Raw genomic sequence first — 21410 nt, forward strand, 5'->3', positions numbered from 1 at the left:
GTTACTCTGGGCACTTTACCACTGCTAACCAGTGCTAAAGTGCAACTGATCCTATACAAAATGAGTATGCAATTGGTTCATCCATGATTGGCATATTTGATTTACTGGTAAGTCCCTAGTACAGTGCACTAGAGGTGCCCAGGGCCTGTAAATCAAATGCTACTAGTGGTCTTGCAGCACTGATTGTGCCACCCACAATAGTAGCTCTAGAAACATGGCTCAGACCTGCCACTGCAGTGTCTCTGTGTGCAGTTTTAAACTGCCAATTTGACTTAGAAAGTGTACCCACTTGTCAGGCATAAATCTTCCCTTTTCTTACATGTAAGACACCCCTAAGGTAGCCCCTATGTAGCCCCATTGGCAGGGTGCAGTGTATGTTTAAGGTAGGACATTTATATGTCCTGACAGTGAAATACTGCCAAATTCGTTTTTCACTGTTGCAAGGCCTACCTCTCTCTCATAGGTTAACATGGGGGGCTACCTTTAAAAATGATTAAAGTGTAGATTCCCTTTGGGAGTGGATAGACATGTGGAGTTTGGGGTCTCTGAGCTCACAATTTAAAAATACATCTTTTAGTAAAGTTGATTTTAAGATTGTGTGTTTGAAAATGCCACTTTTAGAAAGTGAGCATTTTCTTGCATAAACCATTTCTGTGACTCTGCCTGTTTGTGGCTTCCCTGTCTGGGTCAGTTTAGCAGTTGGGCTGTTTGCACCTCTCTCTAAACAGTGACACAAAAGGAGGTGGGGTGTAGCCTGCACATCCTGATGAGCCATCTGTGGTAGGAGGGAGGGGAGGAGTGGTCACTCACACCTGAAAGGGCTGTGCCTGCCCTCACACAATGCAGTCTCCAACCCCTTGGTGTGTGCCTGGGGCCTGGCCTGGGCAAGGCAGGATTTCACAAACAAGAGGGACTTTTCTTTGAAGTAAGCCTACTTCAAAGTGCAAAATGGGTATAAGAAGGGCACCCAAACCCACAGATTTTAGATCATTTTTGGAAACCAAGAGGAACCTCTGTCTGAAGAAGAGCTGAAGAGATGAGGAAGAGGAGCTGCCCTGCCTGTGAATGTGCTTTGTGGAGCTATCCTGCAGTTGCTGCTTCTGCCTGTGCAAGAGGACAAAGACTGGACTTTGTGTGCCTTCCTTCTTGTGATGAACTCTCCAAGGGCTTGAAACTGAGCTTGCCTCCTGTTGTTGAAATCTCGGGGATAGCAAAGACTTCTCCCTGCCAGCACTTGGAGCCTCAGCTGCGACTCCTACCCTGCCATGTGGTGCCCATCCAGTTCCTGGGACCCTGAGAGGAGAAGCTGGCAGAACAAGAGTAAGAAACCCACACACAGACCGCTGTGCGGGGAAAAGATCGACGCAACTCCGAGACGTGGCTGAAAAATCTACGCACCACCAGCTTCGCATCTGAAATAGACGCTTCCCTGCAGTGCGGATGTAAGATAGATGCACGCGGCTGAAGAAACGACACATAGCTCGCTGACAGAGGAGGGTGAGATTGCAACCCGCGCTGCGTGGTTTTCGAACCACTGTGCCACAGGATTTTTGACGCAAACATCGCTGGGCGTGTAAAAACAACGCAAGGCCCTGCCTGGACTCGAGAGTGCTGTTCGACGCATCGCTCTCCTGCGGAGAGAAGAAACAACGCATGCTAACCCGACTGAAGGAGAAACGACGCACGGTCTCGCTCGTGAGTGATATCGACGCATCGCAAGCCCCTTTTGATGCACACCCGCCCGTGCGGGGTTATTTTTGACGCGCCCAGGTACATTTCCACGATAACAGCATTAGCGTTGTGTTTAAAATCACATGACTCTTTTTGGTCTTGTTTTGTTTAGATAAATATTTTCTATTTTTCTAAACCTGTGTTGTGTCATTTTGAAGTGTTTTCATTAAGTTAATGTGTGTGTTGATACAAATACTTTACACCTGGCACTCTGAAGTTAAGCCTGCCTGCTCGTGCCAAGCTACCAAGGGTGTGAGCAGGTGTTAGCTGAGAGTGATTCTCCTTTACCCTGACTAGATAGAGGGTAACCTGACTGCCAACCAAAGACCCTATTTCTAACAATCGGCTTCCTGTAGGTCACCCAGATCAATGACGTTCCCGTGTTAATTCGTAGTAATAATACCTTTTCTTTCACCTAGTTAAGACTAGCGGTATCATTTCTAAAACTGTTCTACTAAGAAGGGGCTGGTATGCCACTTTATCACTGAGGGTTCATTTACTTCATTCTCCTGTATCTAGTCTAGTTATTGTCGTTTCTAAAGCGCATGGGTGGCCAAATAGGGCTTCACGGAACTACCTGTGACCAAAAGCACAACAGTTTCCCCCATTGTTAGCAAGTTTTGCTACTTCCTAATTTTCATATGTTTGTAGCGTCTTTTTCCTATTTTAGTAAAAATTTGATTTTTTTGTTTTATATCAGTAACGTTTTGCTTACAAATCCATGAATACCATTCTTTCAACATATCACTACGGAAGTTTAGTAGCGAGGCATGGGAGCAGGGTAAAACTGGTATGAGGTGTCTCAGGGACAGCTCCAGGCTGCTGCAGCTAGAATGGCACTGCAAAGTGCAGAGCTCACTGTCTTGTGCTGCATAAGTTGTATCTTTGCAGAAGACATCATTCGTGCTGCATACGGTCTTCCAGCACACCACATCGTGAAGAAAGGGACCCTAGGTATAGGCCACTGATGGCACATTAAAAAGGGATATGTGGTAACTTGTCTCAGTGGAGAAGCTCTCAGCTCAGGATGAGAAGCAAGTAAATACTCTCTACTACTGGCAGGGACACACTTCTGGTGCACCACAAGCTCTGCACAGGCCTGAATTCTGCTTGTGATCATGAATCAGAACATCTCCAGTCAATAAAAGATGTTCAAGTCCACATGTGGAAAACAGAGGGTGGACAAGTAACTCCATAATGGTGACAGATATCCTGTCCTCTGAAATCTAAGTCCCATAGGATAGAATAGGATTTAGATGACGGACAGGATATCCGTCACCGTTGTGACAGAGTAACCTGTCCACCAAGTTCTAAATCAGGCCAAAAGTCACTTAACATGCTAAAATGGATAGCTGTTGAAGGAGAGTAAGGACTCCGCACAACAGAACAACAGAGCATTGTGTTTGTTTATCTACGCCTCACTTGTCCAAACACTCTTCATCGGACGACTAAAAACTAATCGATTTACTCCTGCCACAAAATAAAATTTAAAAAAAAACTTCATCTCAAAATATTACCCACATTTAGACCATTTCAATTTAGCCAGGGTGAGGAGAACAATTCAGAGATGTGCCTCCAGTTAACTGGTCTCTCATGGATGACATTCCACTTGTTCGCAGATTATCAGTCTGGTTCACACTCTAGCACAGAAACAGCGGATGATGCGCACAGCACTTTGCATGAAGAGGATTCTTCCTTATCCTCATTCTTTTTAGTCTATCCGTGTCCTTCGAGACTGCCGACCACAGGAGACTAATCTGAACTGCTGAGCACCGCATGAGCTTTCACAACCAACACTTACATTAAATGACCCTTTTTTATTCAACTGATTTCAATTAGTAAAGGTTAGAAAGCACACATCACAACTGTGTCCAGTCCTTTTAGGGAACATTACCTACACTATCTTTGTTAAACTTGTAGTGTTAGCTCACTGTTCGAGTGTTCAGGAGTTCCCAAACCATCAATAAACATATGAAAAGCATTTGATTTATATCTCTTGCACACTAAGCATATCCTCAGTCTTCACTCCAGTCTCACAATACGTCAGCGCAGGACAACCTCGATGCAGAACCATTAGGAGACTCAACATTTCGATGAACTCAGGTTTGATGTCGTCTCCCTCTGAAGCTGCTGGGCTTGGACACTCTCTTGCAAATCAACAGATCATCTCAATCTTTAAAGCTTTACCTTCATTAACTGATGACGATCAAACGACTAACAGCAGGCCATGGAGAACACTGTGCCAGCAGGCGTCCCTCATGCTTCATGTTCCTCCTACAGCTGACTTACATTTACACAAGACTCGTATCCTCCTAAGAATCTTCGCCAACATTTCCCCAATCTTGAGTAATGTACACTGGCTTTGTATTATAGCCAGGAGCAATTTTCACTCTTCACCTCAGTATTTACTACGCAGGTTGCTTCCCATATCTGTTGCACAAAAAGGTCTAAAAAGCAAGAACTCTGGTCTGAAAAGACTGAGAGTCAATATCTTTGATTCCATAAACCAGATATTTATGAGAGCTGCAACAACTGCATAGAACTCTGTCAAAGCAAATAAGAACTCAACCTGATCTTCTATCAGGAAAGTCTTACAAACTTATGTTTTCTGTCTCCACGGTTGAGGTTCTGAACCTTTCTGCCAGATCATTATTTTGGCGAATGGGACTAACTATATGGTCACATCGGTACCATCCACTTCCTCACTAGAGAACTGCAGTTTCAAATGCTGCACACCAAACATATCCTGCTAACAAGCTGGAATACTCCTTCCTACGGTACTCTTCATTGTGCACGAGATGCTCGTGCAGTGCTGCCAGAGAGGTCAAGGCCTACGCTAATGGGGTCATTATAATCTGCCTGTGGATGGTTCAGCAGCAAATCTGACATCATATATGGAAAACGACACACTTTCTTCTGGGCAGGATAGACTCACCTTCAGTACTTCAACTGGAATTTTCAGATTTCCTTAAAAACACATCTATTGTCCTAAATTAAACAGGGGCTGTATTTTATATGTGCAGAAATGTTAATTTGGAACTGTGCCATTCTGGATAACCCAAACTGCTAACATTTCTGCAGGAAATATCAGGGTAAATTCTTGCAAGCTCCCACTTTCCAGCTCAGACATTCTCAAATCAGGCTCAGCTGCGAAGGGGTGAAAAGGAAAACAATGTGCCAGAAAGAGGGTTAGTGCAGTGGAGCGGGCAGGGCACAACATATGCATGCGCTGTGCTTTGACAAGCTGCAGAAGCCACATGCAAAACCCAAAAGGAAGGAGGAAGGGGGAGCGGCCTGTCACCCCAAAGCCGCTTGATTCACAGGTAGCTCGTTTCAGCTGCATTCAAGCCAGAAGGGAGTCACTTGGCCCTGGGTCTCAGCCACTGCTCACCTGATGCTTTCTTTCCAAAATAGCCCATTACATGGCCATACAGGTCCCTCAGCGGAGCCTCGGCCTGGGTCCGGTGCGGCCTCTGGGGGGAAACATTGGCCTTCGGCTTGGAAAGAGCATGGACAACAGTTTTATACACGCCACCCAGGGAGCTCTGCGGATGACCTGCTTCCTGACTAGATGACCTTGAGGTGCTGAGACTGGAAGACTGGGGCCCACCTTCCTTCTGGGAAGCATGCTTCAGATCACGGCTCGGATCTGGGGAAATGCTGCGAGGACTAGACGCTACTCTCAACAGGTCAGCGGGTCCAGAAAACCCAGATTTTAAAGGCTCCACCGCAGAAGATGAACTATGGCTGCTCGTGGCCCCACCACTACTGAAAGCACTGAACCGGCGCAGTCGGGTCTTCCATGGGGCCCCCTTAATCTCCAGTGGGTTATAGAAGAGAACAGACTCTGTAGCCGGTCTGAAACTAACCTGAACACCGTTTCGCTTCTTGCCTGCTATTTTTGACATCTTGCCCCTGTGAGTGACCACTTCTGGGGGTCGTCTTTTGGCTTGAGATGGTAGCCCAGGTCCTGCTGAGTGAGGAGGCTCAGCAGGAACAGAGCTAGTGGCCGAGTGCCTGAGGACTGAAAGAGCCTGAGTCTGGTAACCCTCCCCACTCTCACACTTCTCCCCCAGAGTACTGTCTGGGGTTTGCAGAACCTCCTGCCTGTACTCGTCACCTTTCCCCCTGCCTGACTCCTCTGCAATGGGCAGGCTACCATCAATGGCTTCTTCAATATCAAGCTGAATCTCTGGGCCCAAACCATCGGGATCTGTCCCTACCTCCCCGGGATCTAGGACATGATCTAGAGAGTGATCAAGGACACCAGGCTTCCCTGTGCCTGCATGACTCTCAGCAACCGCCTGCAGGGCACACGGCGCGTCTGCCTGCTCCAGCATACTGTCTGCCTTGTGGGGGCTGGACTGTGGCGTCTCTACCCCAGGGCTGCCAGTGTAATTTCCCTCCCCCAGAAATTCTTTCAGCGAGGCCAGGAGATCTTCTCCCTCACAATCGGTGTACCAGGCCAGCTCTGCATCTGTGAGGTCTGCTGAGCCACAAAGATGATCGTATATGCTTTCCCCACCCTCCGTGGTGTGGTCCCCGGTGTTAGTATCGGCAGAGGGAGCGGCACTTGGACCCTCAGTGGCTCTACAGGGTGGCAAGGCCTCTGTGGTGCTCAGAGGGCCTGGCGTGTGATGGGGTGGAGAGGCTTGGACGGGTTCTGCACCTTTGGCACGCTCAGCAGTGAGAGGTTCCATGAGGTCGGATGTACTGCTGCTCCGGGGCAGCGGAGGGTGATCCTCACCCGCCGCTCCAAAGACTTCACTGGGGCCGTCTTCACTGTGTGAGAAATGCCTTACACGAGGCGGAAGAATCTGAGCGTCATCCATGTCTGTGGAAGAGAAAGAGATTCAAACATTACGTTAATGTTATTGCTATGAAGTAGATCCAGAAAAGGATGAGGGGGGCAGAACTAGAGGCATGCGGCCATGAAAGCATTCAAATATAACCAAGGTGATAGGAAATCTAGTTTAGCTTTCAAACAGCTTCACATTTACATTTGTCAAGATCTTCTCTGCTCAAAGGAAGTGTTATTGAACTGCAAAGGTTCCTCTTCCTTCAGAAGAACCTGCCTTTTTTCTGGCTATCCTGCTCTCCCATCAGGTCTTCCTTGCCCGACCTCTTTTCCTTACCCTCAGCGGTTTCCATTTCTCAGGCACTCCTCTCTGCCATCAACAGTTTCTGCTGCTGCTCGTCTCTCACCTGCCTTTGCTGTCCCTCTGCCCCTTCCTCTGGCTGCAGACATTCTCCCTCATCCGATCTATCATCCCCCAAGCACTGCCAGCTCTTCACCATGTAACACTGTTTTCGTTAAATCCTCACCCCCAACCAGCTCCAGAGAGCCAAAGGAATACATGTATGGTCCTCTTCTGCTCTAGAATTCGCACATATGATGCCCTGTGATTTTGCACCAGAAACGTGCAGGCCCACCTCTTCTGGTCACACAACAGCTCTGTGGTGCCACTTCCAAGGCATCATCTGCCCAGCATCTTCTCTATGACAACGCTTCTACAGCCGCACCATCTCTCCAACGCTTGATACCACCACTACACCTCCATGCAGAGTTATATGACAAAGGAATAATTTAAAGATACATGCTCTGGGTAAGAGGAGTGTAGGAAGCTGGCCTGGTGGGTACCTAGGGTACTTACACCTTATACCAGGTCCAGATATCCCCTAGGCAGTGTCTAGAAGCCAGGGCTCTCTAGAGGTAGCTGTGGATGAGCAGCCAAGGCTTATCTAGGAGACCTGCAAAGCTTATGCAATACCACTATAGTCACACACATGAAAGAAAACACTCAGTGGTACAAAATTAAAGGTACTTTATTTTTGGAACACACTACCACAAATTACTAGAAGGGCAACCTCCCAATAGGAGGTAAGTAATACACTAAATATATACACTAGTTTTTAAATTACAAAACACAACCGGTCATTCACCAGAGAATGTGTAACAGATGTTTCCTGCACTTTGAGTGAAAAGAGCTTTACTGAAGAGGAAAGCCTTCTAAGACACCAAAGAACCAGCACCAGAGAAAGACCCGCAATGAGTTGTAATCAGAAATGAAACATCAGAGCGGAGAGAAGAATCCACATTGAAGAAAGACACTCTCACCACAAAATGCCTGAGAAGCACTTCAACAAGCGATGCCAGACCATTTTCCTGCATATGTTAAAACAAATACGGTCAGCGGTAGAAACTGCTTCTTATTCACCACACACTAAACAGAGTCCCAGTGGAAAAAATGTAGAATACATCTTTAAGTCCATACATCTTTAAGTCCATTTTTCAAGCCACATTGTAGAGTAACTCTTATGCACGGAGAGGGTATAAGAACTTTATCTGAAATAAACTTCTCAGAAAATAGTGTACTCACATTGGAAAGAACCCCTTTTGATGCACAGTGTGGAAAGGGGACAATTCAATAGATCAGCCGGTCTGTAGTGAAATCGGTAGTGAACGCTCAAAACATGATGTTTAAAAGGAGCCTTAATAAGAATATTGGGCTTTTCGTGAATGTGAAAAATCTTATCTGGAGAGAAATATGCCGATAGTACAGCGTGCTAGAAGAGAATCAGTCGCAAATTCATCTATCCCAGCTGACAAACACCTGCAAAATGTATGCTTCATTTTACTGAAAAGCCAGGATTCTTCCTCGTGAGACCCCACACCAGAGGGGTCCTCGTAAATCTACTACATAATATAGAAGGAGCTCCCCTTGAACGGATAGACTTTTCACCCAGCAGAAGCCACCCCTTACACCAAAGATGGGGGAAACGTGTCAAACATTTTAGAAAATGCATTACAAGTGATGATTTAAAAGATGAATATTGGTGAATCACAAACACCAGAAGGCAGACAAGTAACCTCTCACTGTGCCCACCACAAGGTCCTGGCTGGGCTAACGAAAGAACAAACAAATGGACATCAGAAAGTTTAGCTAATAAGGAAACTGTGTGTTCGGGCACCACCCCTAGTGTTACGATTGTCTCTGCACCCAACATAACAGACTTTATTGAAGGGTGTTTGACTTCTTGACAGAGTTGGCCGATGTCATGCTTGTGGCCAAATGCATGTAGCTGCCACCAATCAAACTCAACGTATGATGGTGTAAGGTGTGGAGACTCAGATGCAGGACCCTGTCCTGTGGTTGAGACAGAAGTTCCTCTAAAAGTGCAAGCCTGACTGGAGGACAAAGCCTCAGGCACCACAATCTCCTGACTGAGGGCTGGGTAATGAAAACATCTTGGCCCCAGATTAAATTGATTTTTCCCAGAACGTGAGTCAAGAAAGTTAGGCTTACAGTGTTTGTTGTTCCATCCCAGCTGGAATGCTTTGCCTAACAAGCAACTTGGAGGATACTCCAACTCACAGAACTTTTGACAATGCGTGTTCAATGGTTGCAAATAGATCTAGCCAGTGCCTAACCTAATGACAGAAAATTCCCCGAACCACCGGATAGAGATGCCATGAGTGGTCTGGCAGACGATGCATGATCAGCTCCTCCGCTCTGGTGTTCAGGGATCCTACTAGGTGGCTGACGACCAGAGAAATATTCTGCTGCTCAGATACCTACAAAGGCTTCAACATCTCCAAACAACAGGATCGAGGACCCCGCTCCATCCTGCTTATTGCAGTACCACAGAACAGTTGTGTTGTCCTTGAGGAAGTGCAACATCCTCCCTTTGATGCATTGGCGGGAAGGTTTCACGGCCAGGAGGATTGTCCAAAGCTACAACTGAAGGAGTTACTCCTTTACAGATCTGATCTCCACATCTCCCAGGTGATTTTACCAACTGAGCAGCAATGCATCTGTCACCAAAGTAAGCCCTGGATAGGGAAGTGGCCTGCCAGCAGTAAATTGGCATCCACCAACTACCACTTCCGATCACGTGCCCTTCTTTGAGATCTGGATAGAGTTGGTGGAGGAAAGACCTTGAATGCCACAACGTCCAGGACTGCATCGATAAATGGGCTCATTTGGATGGCGCTCAGAGGCCTGACTACAGCTCCTTGATAGTGAATGCCAACAACTTTAGGAGTTCAGCTGTCACCTGGAGGTAGTCAATGGCTCACTAGGGCGAGATATCGGAATACATATGGCAGCGACCACTGGTGTCATGTTTTAGCACATCCGAGGGGCCCAGGTAGGGCCAAAGGAGAGGAAATGAACTGAAAGAGGTCTTGCCCACCTTGAACCGCAGATAATGCCTGTGGGACCGCATGATAGAATTGTGTGTCTGGACTGCAAGGACATCATCTTACTTCCTGGTTCCAGAGTCAAAAGGAGCAACTTGAATTTGTCATTTCCTAGAAAGATACTGAATGGCAAAGCACTCAAACAGGTCTGAAGCCTCCATCCTCTCTCAGGATGATGAAATAGTGAGAGTAACAGACATGCCTCTCTCGAAAACTGGTACCTGTTTGATGGCACCCTAGGAGACTAAAAGGTGAACTTGCTGCATCAGGAATCAGGAGTGTTCTTCTGAATACTTTCTGGTGTGAGGGGAAGCTGGTGAGAGGTACAAGTAAAAGGCAGTACATAATCCTTTTGGACAATTAGTATGACCTATCTGTCTGACGTGTTACTTCTCCTCCCTAAGAAGGGTGGGGAGATGTTGGATACTACCTTCTACTGGCCGGCAGGCATCTCTGAAGTCAAACTAAAGCAGCTCAGAAACAAACACAGCAGGGGAGCAGTTGCTGAAGGAATGCTGCCAATGCTGAGCCGCTTGAATCCTGCTGGTGCCACACCCTTGAAAAGAGCAGGTTGGCTTCTGAACAACCGGCTATGAGGGGATAACGGTCTATCAGATGGCCCTCTGCAGTAGCATCTGAAGCTCATGAACCTGTCGGAAAACTGTTTCAATGGTGTGAAAAGTCAAAGCATTGTGGCATGGTGCAGCTCTCCTTCAACTGGTTCCAGGGCCAAAACAGCATTCTCCCTGAATAGCCTGGAGACATGAAGGGCTTATCCAAGAGAGATGTTTGCACGTCACCAGAAAACCCATCTGACGTCACTAATGAGTGCCTTCTAAGCCATACACTGGACACAATAGCCCTGCCAGTAAAGTCAGTGGTGCCCAGGTTTGCCCGGAGTAAGTATTTTGAAGCATGCTGGCCATCACAAATTTTCTGGCTAATGAAGCCTTTGAGATCCTGTGGGACCACTGGAAAAAAAAAAAAAAAAAATCACTGGCCATGTCCCACAAGGTCTGACTGTACCGGCCTAGCAAGCAAGCGGCATTGCTAGACATGTGCTGGACTTGGGGAAAGGAACAGCCTGTTCCCAAGGCATCCATTCTTCTGCATTCCCTCTACAGCGGATTGGTCAAAGGGAACCCAGATTTTGCTCTTGGATATCAGTGTCAGTAGTTCAGTACATGACTGGTTTTCCTTTTCTCTTGTGAACTGTGCACAGGATGTGACTCTTGCCAACATCCGTTCCTCTTTTAAATAAATCAGGTCTGGCGCACCCCAAAGTTGTGTCTTAGGTCCCACACTTGTTAATCTGTCTGTCACTCTGCTGGCTGAACCGGTCGACTCCTTTGTGCTGATCTTCATCTCTACAAAAGCAGCCTGAGGCCGGCCTGGGAGGGCGGTTTCCAATAGTAGGGGAGCATTTGTTCTCAGGCAGCTCCTCTTCTCGGACTTTCTCCTCCGACCCTCTCTTTGTCCGTCCACAACCTACAGGCAAAATCTGAGACAAGCAAATTAACAAACTGACATCCACGCACTGCCTTCTGCTGAAAGTCATCAGGAAGTTTCTGCTGTTTCCACCCAAATCCTCTAGCAAAACTTTGGTGTATGCACTGAAAAAGCTGAGGCTGGATTATTTTAACTCCCTGTTCCTAGGCCTTCCCAACAACTTGACGAACAGACCTCAACCGGTTTAGAACGCGTAAGATCACCTGGTCGTGGGTCTAAACAAAGACTTGCATATTTCCTCACACTCAACCCATCTTCATTGTTTATTCTCATTTGTCCATACAAAGCAGAGGGCCCGATTTAGATTTTGGTTGATGGGTTACTCTGTCACAACGGTGAAGGATATCCCGTCCGCCAAAATATAAATCTCATAGGATAGATTGGGATTTGTATTTCGACAGACAGGCTATCCATCATTGTTGTGACTGAGTAACCCTTCCGCTGAAATCTATGTTGGGTCCACAGTCTTTTTAAAGGTCTTTACAGTTTTTCTCGCAAAGTTCCTTCCAGCAACTACATCTTTTCTTTTTTTCTCTCTATAAACCATTTAGCATCCTTCATTCAAGTTCACTATGGTTAGTAACTATTCCTTGGTTGTGGAGGTTCCAGCTGGTAGAATGCTCCTTTGCTGAGGTTACAGCTAAGGCTTGGAACCACCCCCCTTAGTCTATGTGCCAAAAGGTGTCTGAGCACATTGAAGAAAATGCTAAAAACCCATTTCTTTTTTACTTTTTGCAAAGATATGGGACTGAATTTTCAATCTTTAACATCAGCGCAAGGAAACGCCTATCTGAGTCAATTGTAATCCTTTTAAAACTAAAATCAACCAACCTGAAACGTTGAGACTTAGGCAATCAGGCTCTCCAGAGTTGAATGCTTTGTTAGGAAGCCTGCAACAACAGGGACAGCCGACGCCGGACAGCTACAGGTCAACTGACTGCTGGACATGAACATCACTTAGCCCATGCACCCATGAGAGCATAAGTAAGGGCCTCAAACCACCAGTGCAAACTAGGAGCTTTCCTCAATTCAGTAGGTGGCCCAGCTGGCGAATCTAGCAGGGATGTGTGCAGTATCATCAGTAAAGTGGAGGGGAGGCAATCCGTCCCCCTCTCAATCAGTGTCCTGAGGGACATAGGGCACCTCGAACTGGGTCAAGAGTCAGAGCTAGAGACTTTGCTAACCCTACGCTGGTGACAGTGTCGAGGAAAAGGTCTTGAATCAGAATCCAGATGAGACACAACTGGTTGAACTTTTGTGATCGCATACCACAACATCGGTCGAGCTCAGGCTGACATTGGCTCAGGACCAGATGTAATCGATCATCAACGGCACAGTTGGTGCCAGTGCCTGCATAGAAGGAACCAGCATGGACCTAGGTAGTGGTGCAGAGGCCTGCACCAGAGTCCGTACTGGCTCGGTAGCCTGCTCCATAGCGGGCAAACTACGTCCAGGATCTGACTTATTAGTGGTGGTCCAACTGCAGACTCCAGCGGCTTCTTAGAACGGTGCACCAGGCGGACACAGACGTTCACCAACAATCTGCAGCACCGCTTCACTAGGCAGGCACCTGCCTGCTGCAGGGTCACCGATGGCCGGGAAACTTGGGGCGCACTGGCACCAGCTGCTGCACCAGTTCGGATTTCAGGGACTGTGAATGTGAAGACCTTATCTTGACACCCTCACATCTTCTCATCTGGCTTCAAGTGGCGGTTTCTTTTCTTGCTTATGTTTAGACCGACTTAACCAGAAGACTTTGAGCAGTAAGTGAACTTGTATCAGAAACCACCAACAGGATGCAACCGCAGCCTGTGCTTCAACTGAGAAGTCTTTTGGCAACAGAGTTGTTTTCTCCCATTCTCTGATGGCTTTCTGGTGACTCAAGGAAAACTTGTTGCAAAACATAAGGTTTGTGCGCAGAGCCCAAGCACCAGAGGGAGAGCTCCTCCATGTCCATGACTGACATCTCCTTCCTGCAGTCTCGCCGCATCTTGAATCCTGATATTTTTGGTGCGAACACAGAACCCCAGACACATTACGAGAGAATTTGGAAATTGTCTCAACATCCGGAACCCCAGATCCACAATAAAGAGCATGGAAAGAAAGGCACAGATGTCAAAAGGCTGGGATGGAACTTTTATGTGGCTATGCAACATAGGTTGTGGAGCAGCACTGAGTCACAGCGGAGCCATAAAACTCCACCAGTCCCAGGAGGCAGACTGGATCTGGAGAATTCTCCAGATCCAGTCTGGCACCTGGGAATATTCTAAATGTGACAAAGCTGCAATTAGAAGTATTAATAAAAAGTTTTTAACCACCAGATAATTTACACCCGATAGTGATCCTTTATCAGTGCACAAAGTGAGAGGAGACTTGCTCATAAATCCAGTATTTTAATTCACCAAGAAAAAGAGTTTACACATACACCAAATATTTCAATCCATCAGGAAGTACACATCTCACTGATGTCCTTTACCACATAAAGAGCCCGAGTTCTGGCCCTAGAACAAATATTGCAAAACACCAGAACTGCATGCCAGAGACAAGCCCCTTCATTTGTAGAAGTGGAAAAGAGGATTCATAAACACAGAATACACAGAAGAGTGCTACCACAGAAAGGGTGGGAGAAATTTACCTGAAAAAGATTTTGCCTTTTTGAAAAATACACCCTAAGGGAACCTCTCTGAACAAAACAAGGCTGAGAACAGCTTTAGACTGCCCAACTGCAAATCCATTAGAGAAGCCACTAGAAACCACAACCTTCTCCTTGCAGAGCTATGGGAGTGCTTTGCATGAAATATAAGTGTCATATCCACCACTGACCATATGCGTCTCTGAAAAGGCTTGTTTTACGACATGTTTTTTATGCCAATGAGGACACTCAAGAGCTGGCCTTTTTCAGAACAACTTTGTCAGGAGATTTGATCTAAATCAGAACTCTGTCCTGGAACGCTCTGCTTGCAACCACATCAAACAACTTTAAAAATACAACATCTCCATAAGAAATCCTGCTAAAGAGTCCTACCTTCCAGACAGCAAAGCTAATCGGTTACATTGTGAGGCTGGATTGACTCAGCATTCTGTTGTTGCAGTGCAGATCCTTCAAGAACTAATGTCAAGGCTCAACATACTTAACACAAACCATGGAGCAGGAGTCGTACGCAAGAAAGGCAACAATCTCAACAAAGACCAAATCAGTGAGAGCCCAGCAACAGTGGAGCAGCACTCTAGCGTTCTTAAATACCCGCATTCTCCTCTAGAAAAGTCACCTAATATTTGAGAATGTTTATTGGAACCACAGCAATAGAACAGTAAACCGTCCCCATCTGGAGTACAAAGCAACACAAATGAAAATCCCATCTTTAATGACAAACACTCCTCTCCCTTCCAAATGAAATTTTACTTAATCCGAGGACGTGTTTTGCTGTATTCAAGCTGTGTATGTGTTTCCATGAATACGTTTGCAAAGTCTGTGGATAAACACTGTAGAGTGTGTGGGGGGTGCACCTATGTAGAAGCAGGTTCTAGTTTGTCTTTCTTACTACACTGATCCCTCGGAGGATGTTTCTCTGCTTTTTCCCCTTGAGAACGGACAGTCAAACAAGAGTTGTGTGTGTTTGAATAAAGGTGTTGTTCCGTGACAGCGAGCCTTACCACGTGTGCTTACCTGTTCTCTTCAATAAATGTTCTCTCCACCTCTGTTGTGTGCAGCGTCATGGACAACTGGTCGCCCTGCCTTTGCCCGCTCTCGGTCTACAGCAGCGTTCTTTTTCTCACTCTCTTTCTGAAACAACTCTAGCTCAGCCAGTCTTTAGTGATGTCCCTGCAGGAGTTCCTCCTCATTTCTTGCACATACTTCCCCATGCACTCAGAGTTCCTGCTCATCCGTCCTCTCCATTCCAACCTGAGCAGTGCCACTTCTTCCCATCTTACTTCCTGTTCTTCCTGTCACTGCCTCCACTCCCAGTCCCTCCGCTCCCCTCGGTCTCATTTGGCCCTCACAAGATCAGCTCCTCTTGCTTTCCGACAGTGCCTGTTCTCCTCGCTTCTACCCCCCCAAACCCAACTAACTCCTCAATCGATTTCTTAAGGACATTGTATTTTATGTGAGTTTCATTAGTAACAAAGGGAACCTAAATTACAAAACAGAGAAAACAATCCAACTTAGCCACAGAAGGGCAAAAAGAAGACATTTTAAACTCTCCCCAGACAACCAATAGGAAATGAAGCATTAAGGAATGGCACATTCAAGCACACGGAATCCATGTCCTCCCATGCATGGATGGACGGTGAGAGTACAGGAGGTTGGAAATGCAGCTCAAGCTAGTACTGTGCCAATCTGAACAGAAGAGCCAGGTGGAGGTTTGTTATGACCTCCTTCCAAAGACCCCGAGCACCCAGTATATTCATTCCCTCCCCTCAGTCCGACTGTCGTCCAAGCTATCTCAAATGAGTTACAGGCAGCTCTATGTCTGGGCCTGCAGTGCCAGCAGTAGGGCAACAGGCCAGACGCTATGCCTTTTTCAAATAACCACGTTGTTAAAACATCTGCCTGCGACCTACAATCTGATGGTAACTGCAAGCTCCACTGCACACTCAGCTAAGCAAATTTCACTTCTGATTCAGCCCCTCTGTTCGGCATGTGCTGATGACACTACACTGACTCATAACATGTCCCAATCTACAACACTGTTCAGTGGGAAATTACTAAATGCATTTGACATTTGTAAACCTTTCATATTGCTAAAGTATTGCCACTAGCCCTAAATGGAAATTCTCGGTCATTGATATCACCTCTCCAGCCCAAAGCATGTGATACGACAGGGAAACTTAAGTTATTTGTCAGTAGGAACGGCTACATCTTGCATGACTACCATCTAAATGGACAATTTGGACTTGCGGATGATTGTTGCCATCCCCGGTATTCTTTCAGCTTTATGAAGTACTGCTCGAGAGCTACAGTGCCCTCTTGCTGGATTATGGCGACATTGGTCACCATCCTTCACTTTCCACTTTTTCAACCTTTGACTACTCTCAGTTGATGTTTATAGATTTAGTTATTTTATTTTTTGTGGCCATTGCAATTTGGTAGCTGCTCTTTTTAAAAGTTGCTTTTTTTCCACCTACAGTGGATAATTCACTATCTGTGGGGAATACTTCCTTTTATACTTCTTTCCAAAACTAGGTGACAGTACCCACTGGACTCTCCCTCTTCTGCTGCTAATCTCGCATCCTGATCTCCCCGACTACTAAAGGGAGCAATCGCAGGTAGAGAAACCTTTGCCACAAAACACTGCTCCGCGATGCAAGAAATAATACAGCACACATGGTTTTGTACTCGGCTATTTAAAGAATTTAAAAAAATCATCAAGTACAACCTTGAGTCACAAACCTTGCACATCTTCAAGCAGACAAATACCACAGTCTGAGAGGTGGCTCTACCAAAACTGATTTTCTCATTTTCATCCTCCAGTACAGACCACTGCTTGAGGGCCATTGAGAGCCAGTGCCCATTCAGGCTAAGTAATCCATTAGGTAGAAGAAGTGAAATATTAAATGGGGACACTAGAACCGGGTATAAAATGTAGGGAGAAAGATTTCTTGTGAGATGGGAGCCGAAGGAGAATGGGCCAGGCTTTCGAAGGTTGGGAAACAAGAACTGGTTGAACTACAATTGATTAAAGGAGGATCCTTCACAATAAGCAAGATGGAAGTGAAAATTACAGACATTTGTGCATCGAGATTTGGGGAATGCACTGTTTTAGGGGACAGGAGTAACCAGCAGAGCTCAGCTGAGCAGAACAGGAGGGAGCATCATCTTGTCCCTGGTCATGTTCATGCGGCAAACACCAAAGGCATAATTTGTAAAACCTGAAGCACCTCTGGTTTAATTACCGGGCCATAAGCAGAGAATAAATCAAAGTCTGAAATGCATAAAACAGTGGGCTGCAAAATATGCTTTCAGTGTAGCGTACAAGTCAAACTTGCAGTCACTTTGGTTTTAACACATTGGCACAGGACTAACTCTGATGTTTCCACTTCTGGCTGTGGATATGAAATGACATGAGTAAGAGGTGGGGTGGATAAGTTATTCATGTGAGTTTCTAAACAGCGCCCTCCCGACCCCCTGTCCATTTGACCCACTGCCCGCCCTCCCCAACATCATGGCTGTCAGAGTTTGCAGCTGTGAAATGGCATTGAAAGGAGAGCAGAGCAGAGTGCGAGAGGAGGCATGGGTGGCGCAGACGTAGCAGAGGTGGCACTACCTGTAAGCTGGCCAGAGAGGGCAGTGAGAGCGGGCAGAGAGGGTTTGCAAGGATGGAGCAGCACAGGAACACTTTTAGCGCTGCGAATTGAGGCTGATGGCAGAGCACATTCGCCAATGGATCTGCTTCTCATAGCTTCAAGGAAGGAGAGAAAGAGAGAAGGTGGGAGCCAGGAGGGAGAGAAAGAAGAGTGACAATGAGAGACTTTTGTGCCACAACACCAGTGAACAGCGAGGCGGACACAGAAAAGCAACCACAAACAACACAAAGGAGTTCCACCCTCTGCCCTCCACCCCGGCCAGGACACAGTACTCTGCTCTGGTGTATGTCTAAACCCACAAATCTCCTACGCTCCCTGTAGATTCATGAAACGTCACCACCAAACAAAGCACTCTGTTCAGCAGAAAGTTATCTTTCCATAGTTTATGCTCAGAAGGATACACAACCCTGCCTATGCCAAAAGATAAGCTCTCCAAAACCCACCACCACAAAAAATATTGTCAAGGAAATGGACGAGGGTGGTGGAAAGAGGGTGGATTCTAGAGTACAGAATGCAGGTGGGAGGAAGAAACAGCATCCTGAAGAAACGGGTCTAGCCAAAAATATTCCTCAGCCAGGCCCAATTCAAGGAGGCACAGTCCCTGGCACTAGCAACCAATGCAAGCATTTGCAGAAGGCGTGAGGAGCAGCCAGGATGCAAGATCGACAGATCCTGCAGATTTCCAAGCACGAGGAAGGCAGTGGCAGCTCTTTCCGCACAGGCAGCATGTTCATAGATTTCTACTCGAGCAGGACTCCCTGAAGAGATCTGCACAGGCATGAGAGAGGACGTCCATAGGGCTTTACAATCCTTGGATCCTTCCTTGCCTGGGAAAGTTCCCACCACCCAAAGGTGAAAAGTGATTAAAAAGCGGTCACTTAGATCTATATTATTAGAATGAGAGCGCGCTCTCTACACTGGAGATGTTCTGCCTCCAGAGAAACGTTTTGTCCATAAAAAAATAAAATAAAAAAAAAGAGGTTGGCAAAGACATCCCTTGATTCAAATGGATCTAATAAGCAAGATTCTGAAAAAGGCAATGTGGACGATTAACAGAACTATGGAAGCTATGCAAGATTCAATAACAATGCCTGAAATTGGCTGGTAAGGAACAAAGTTGAGAAATGAGGAGGGAGCAGGCTAGAGTACCCCTGCTTCTCATCAAAGCCCATTAACAAAAGCAGGCCCATCTCCTGTTGTATTATTTTCTTGTAAGGGCTTTCAAGCTGCCTGAAAGGATCATAACCTGTTTAGGGATTATAGGGAGTTATGGAATGTGGCATCACCTCTGAGAAAGCAGCTCTTCCAGGAGTGTATATTTAGTTAGTAGAACAAGGACAGAGAACCATATTAAGTTGCACTGACAAGCAGATCAAGGCAAAGTCTGCTTACCTGTGTATGGTCTGTGGAAGGCCATGCGCGGACAAGCCGAGGTTAATGCTCTGCCTGCTTACCTGTGCATGGTCTGTGGAAAGGCCAAGAGCGGACAAGCAGAGGTCAATGCACTGTCTGCTTACCTGTGTATGGTCTGTGGAAGGCCATGAACTGACAAGCAGAGGTTAATGAAATGTCTGCTTACCTATGGATGATCTGTGGAAGGCCATGAACTGACAAGCAGAGGTTAATGCAATGCCTTGTATACCTGTGCGTGGTCTGCGGAAAGGCCATGCGCTGACAAGCAGAGGTCAATGCAATGCCCGCTTACCTGTGCATGATCTGTGGTAGGCCATGCGCTGACAAGCAGAGGTTAATGGAATGTCTGCTTGCCTGTGCATGATCTGTGGAAGGCCATGAACTGACAAGCAGAGGTTAATGCAACGCATGCTTACCCGTGCATGGTCTGCGGTAGGCCATTCGCTAACAAGCAGAGGTCAATGCAATGCCCGCTTACCTGTGCATGATCTGTGGAAGGCCATGAACTGACAAGCAGAGGTTAATGCAACGCATGCTTACCCGTGCATGGTCTGCGGTAGGCCATGCGCTGACAAGCAGAGGTTAATGCAATGCCTGCTTATGCGGGCATGGTCTGTGGTAGGCCATTCGCTAACAAGCAGGAGTTAATGGCATGTCTACATAGCTCTGCATGGACGGTGGAAGGGACACAATCACCTAGATTTAAAGAGTTTACTCTGCCTCTCTTTTTATTAGACTGTGTCCAGTGACGGGGCATCAACCTCTATGTCAGCCCTTGCATCATCTCGACTTAAAAGAAAAATAAAAGTCTGCAGTCAGTCTGCCATGGAAATAGCAGTAGCTAAAGGGTAACAAAGCAGTATTCTGTGACAGAAAAAAATGAAAGATACTTTTTACTCTGGTGTGCATTGCAAAGGTGGGAGAGGATTCGATCAGGCAGAATATACAGGGTGGGGAGATTAAACAGATCTAACCTAACGAACAGAGAAGTCACACCCAGTCAGTAAAGTGTGGCGGGCGGAAAGGACACTAAGCAGTGATATGCAAGTGCTGAACAGAAACAGTAAAACAAACAGGACCCTGGACTCCAGAAGGGGTGATTTTCCTCATCTAAGCCTCAGGCCACAGCCTCCAAGTTCCAAGAACACTTCACTGCCCCTTTCCACTATCATATATCCCATGGGTACATACCAATTGTTTTCTGCCGCACAATATTCCGCGCCTTCTCTGTGCCTGGGGACCCCGTGGTGGTAGCACTCCGCTGCCTCATTGGCACCTGCCCCGGTTGGTCTCGACTCCAGCCCCGCGAGAAAGACTTGTCAACGGATGCTTTGGGGAACTCGGGCCCAGTTCCTTAGGAAACAAAGTGTATTAGCAAATAACTCATTGATATTCAATACTTGCTTCAGCTATGTCGCTCCAAACATGTCAGCTTTTGGCCATTCTAAATCATGTTACTGTAAACACGTCAGGTTTCATAGAAAGAGAGCAGATGAATGGGATTCGCTGGAACGATGCAGTGATCTGAAATGGCGGAACAGGTGTAAACAGTGGATGCGCACAGCTCGAGTCCAGACACACGAGAGAAATTTGCTAGAGGCATTAATCAGTTACAGGTCTTGGCAGTCAAAGCTCTGCGTGAACAAGACTGTGTTTAATGTTATAGGATAATAACCTTTCTCGTTTAGTTTTGAGCTTAAGGCTATTCTAGATTTTACATGCTGTGAATTAAGCGAGTTGTTGGACAACAAATACCACCTTGTTTACTGGGTTTTCAATTGAGGGGCTTGAAGTGTTTGCAACCCAGGAACCCCATGACACCCCACACTGGAGATGTCCACATCAGCCCAGCCAAGTTTCCCAGTTCCATGCGATAAGTGCTGCTCCAGTTCAGGTCTTTTCTTTTAATTCAGGGACTTATATCTTTGGGTATTCCATTATAAATCAGGACTACAAGTCCCACAATTCAAGAAAAAAATCTAGACTGGAGCAGCACATCACTCATGGCCATGGGAAACTTGGCAGCTATATCCACTTCAGGTTGCTTTTTAAACCATGAGGTTGGGAAGCAGCAAAGAAATGTCAGGCAATGGGGCTCCCTGATGACAACCGCTTTCCAAAACAGTGGTTGGATTCAACTTGGAGCTAGCCTTCGGGGTCAGGGTTCTGTAGAGTTCATTCAAGGATCTTGAAAACAAGTAGGCAAAACAAAGGGCCTTTTATGCAATTCAGGGGCCAAACTGCAGTC

At 46.5% G+C, this 21410-nt stretch overlaps 1 protein-coding gene across 7 annotated transcripts in view; it reads right to left on the reverse strand.

The window, feature by feature from the left end:
• The window catches only part of RALGAPA1 (Ral GTPase activating protein catalytic subunit alpha 1), a 623631-nt gene that overhangs the window by 405260 nt on the left and 196961 nt on the right, over positions 1–21410 (reverse strand). For 4 of the 7 annotated variants that reach the window (XM_069209123.1, XM_069209125.1, XM_069209121.1 and 1 more), the window contains exons 16-17: positions 20354–20515; positions 5123–6565 (exon numbers count right to left, since the gene is read on the reverse strand). In XM_069209123.1, coding sequence (XP_069065224.1) covers positions 5123–6565; positions 20354–20515 — 1605 coding nt within the window. Of the gene's footprint in view, positions 1–5122; positions 6566–17709; positions 17845–20353; positions 20516–21410 lie in introns of all 7 variants that reach the window. The other 3 variants (XM_069209127.1, XM_069209126.1, XM_069209128.1) reach the window with 2 other exon arrangements.

This window comes from Pleurodeles waltl, chromosome 9 (assembly GCF_031143425.1).
Source record: "Pleurodeles waltl isolate 20211129_DDA chromosome 9, aPleWal1.hap1.20221129, whole genome shotgun sequence".
Taxonomy (NCBI): domain Eukaryota; kingdom Metazoa; phylum Chordata; class Amphibia; order Caudata; family Salamandridae; genus Pleurodeles; species Pleurodeles waltl.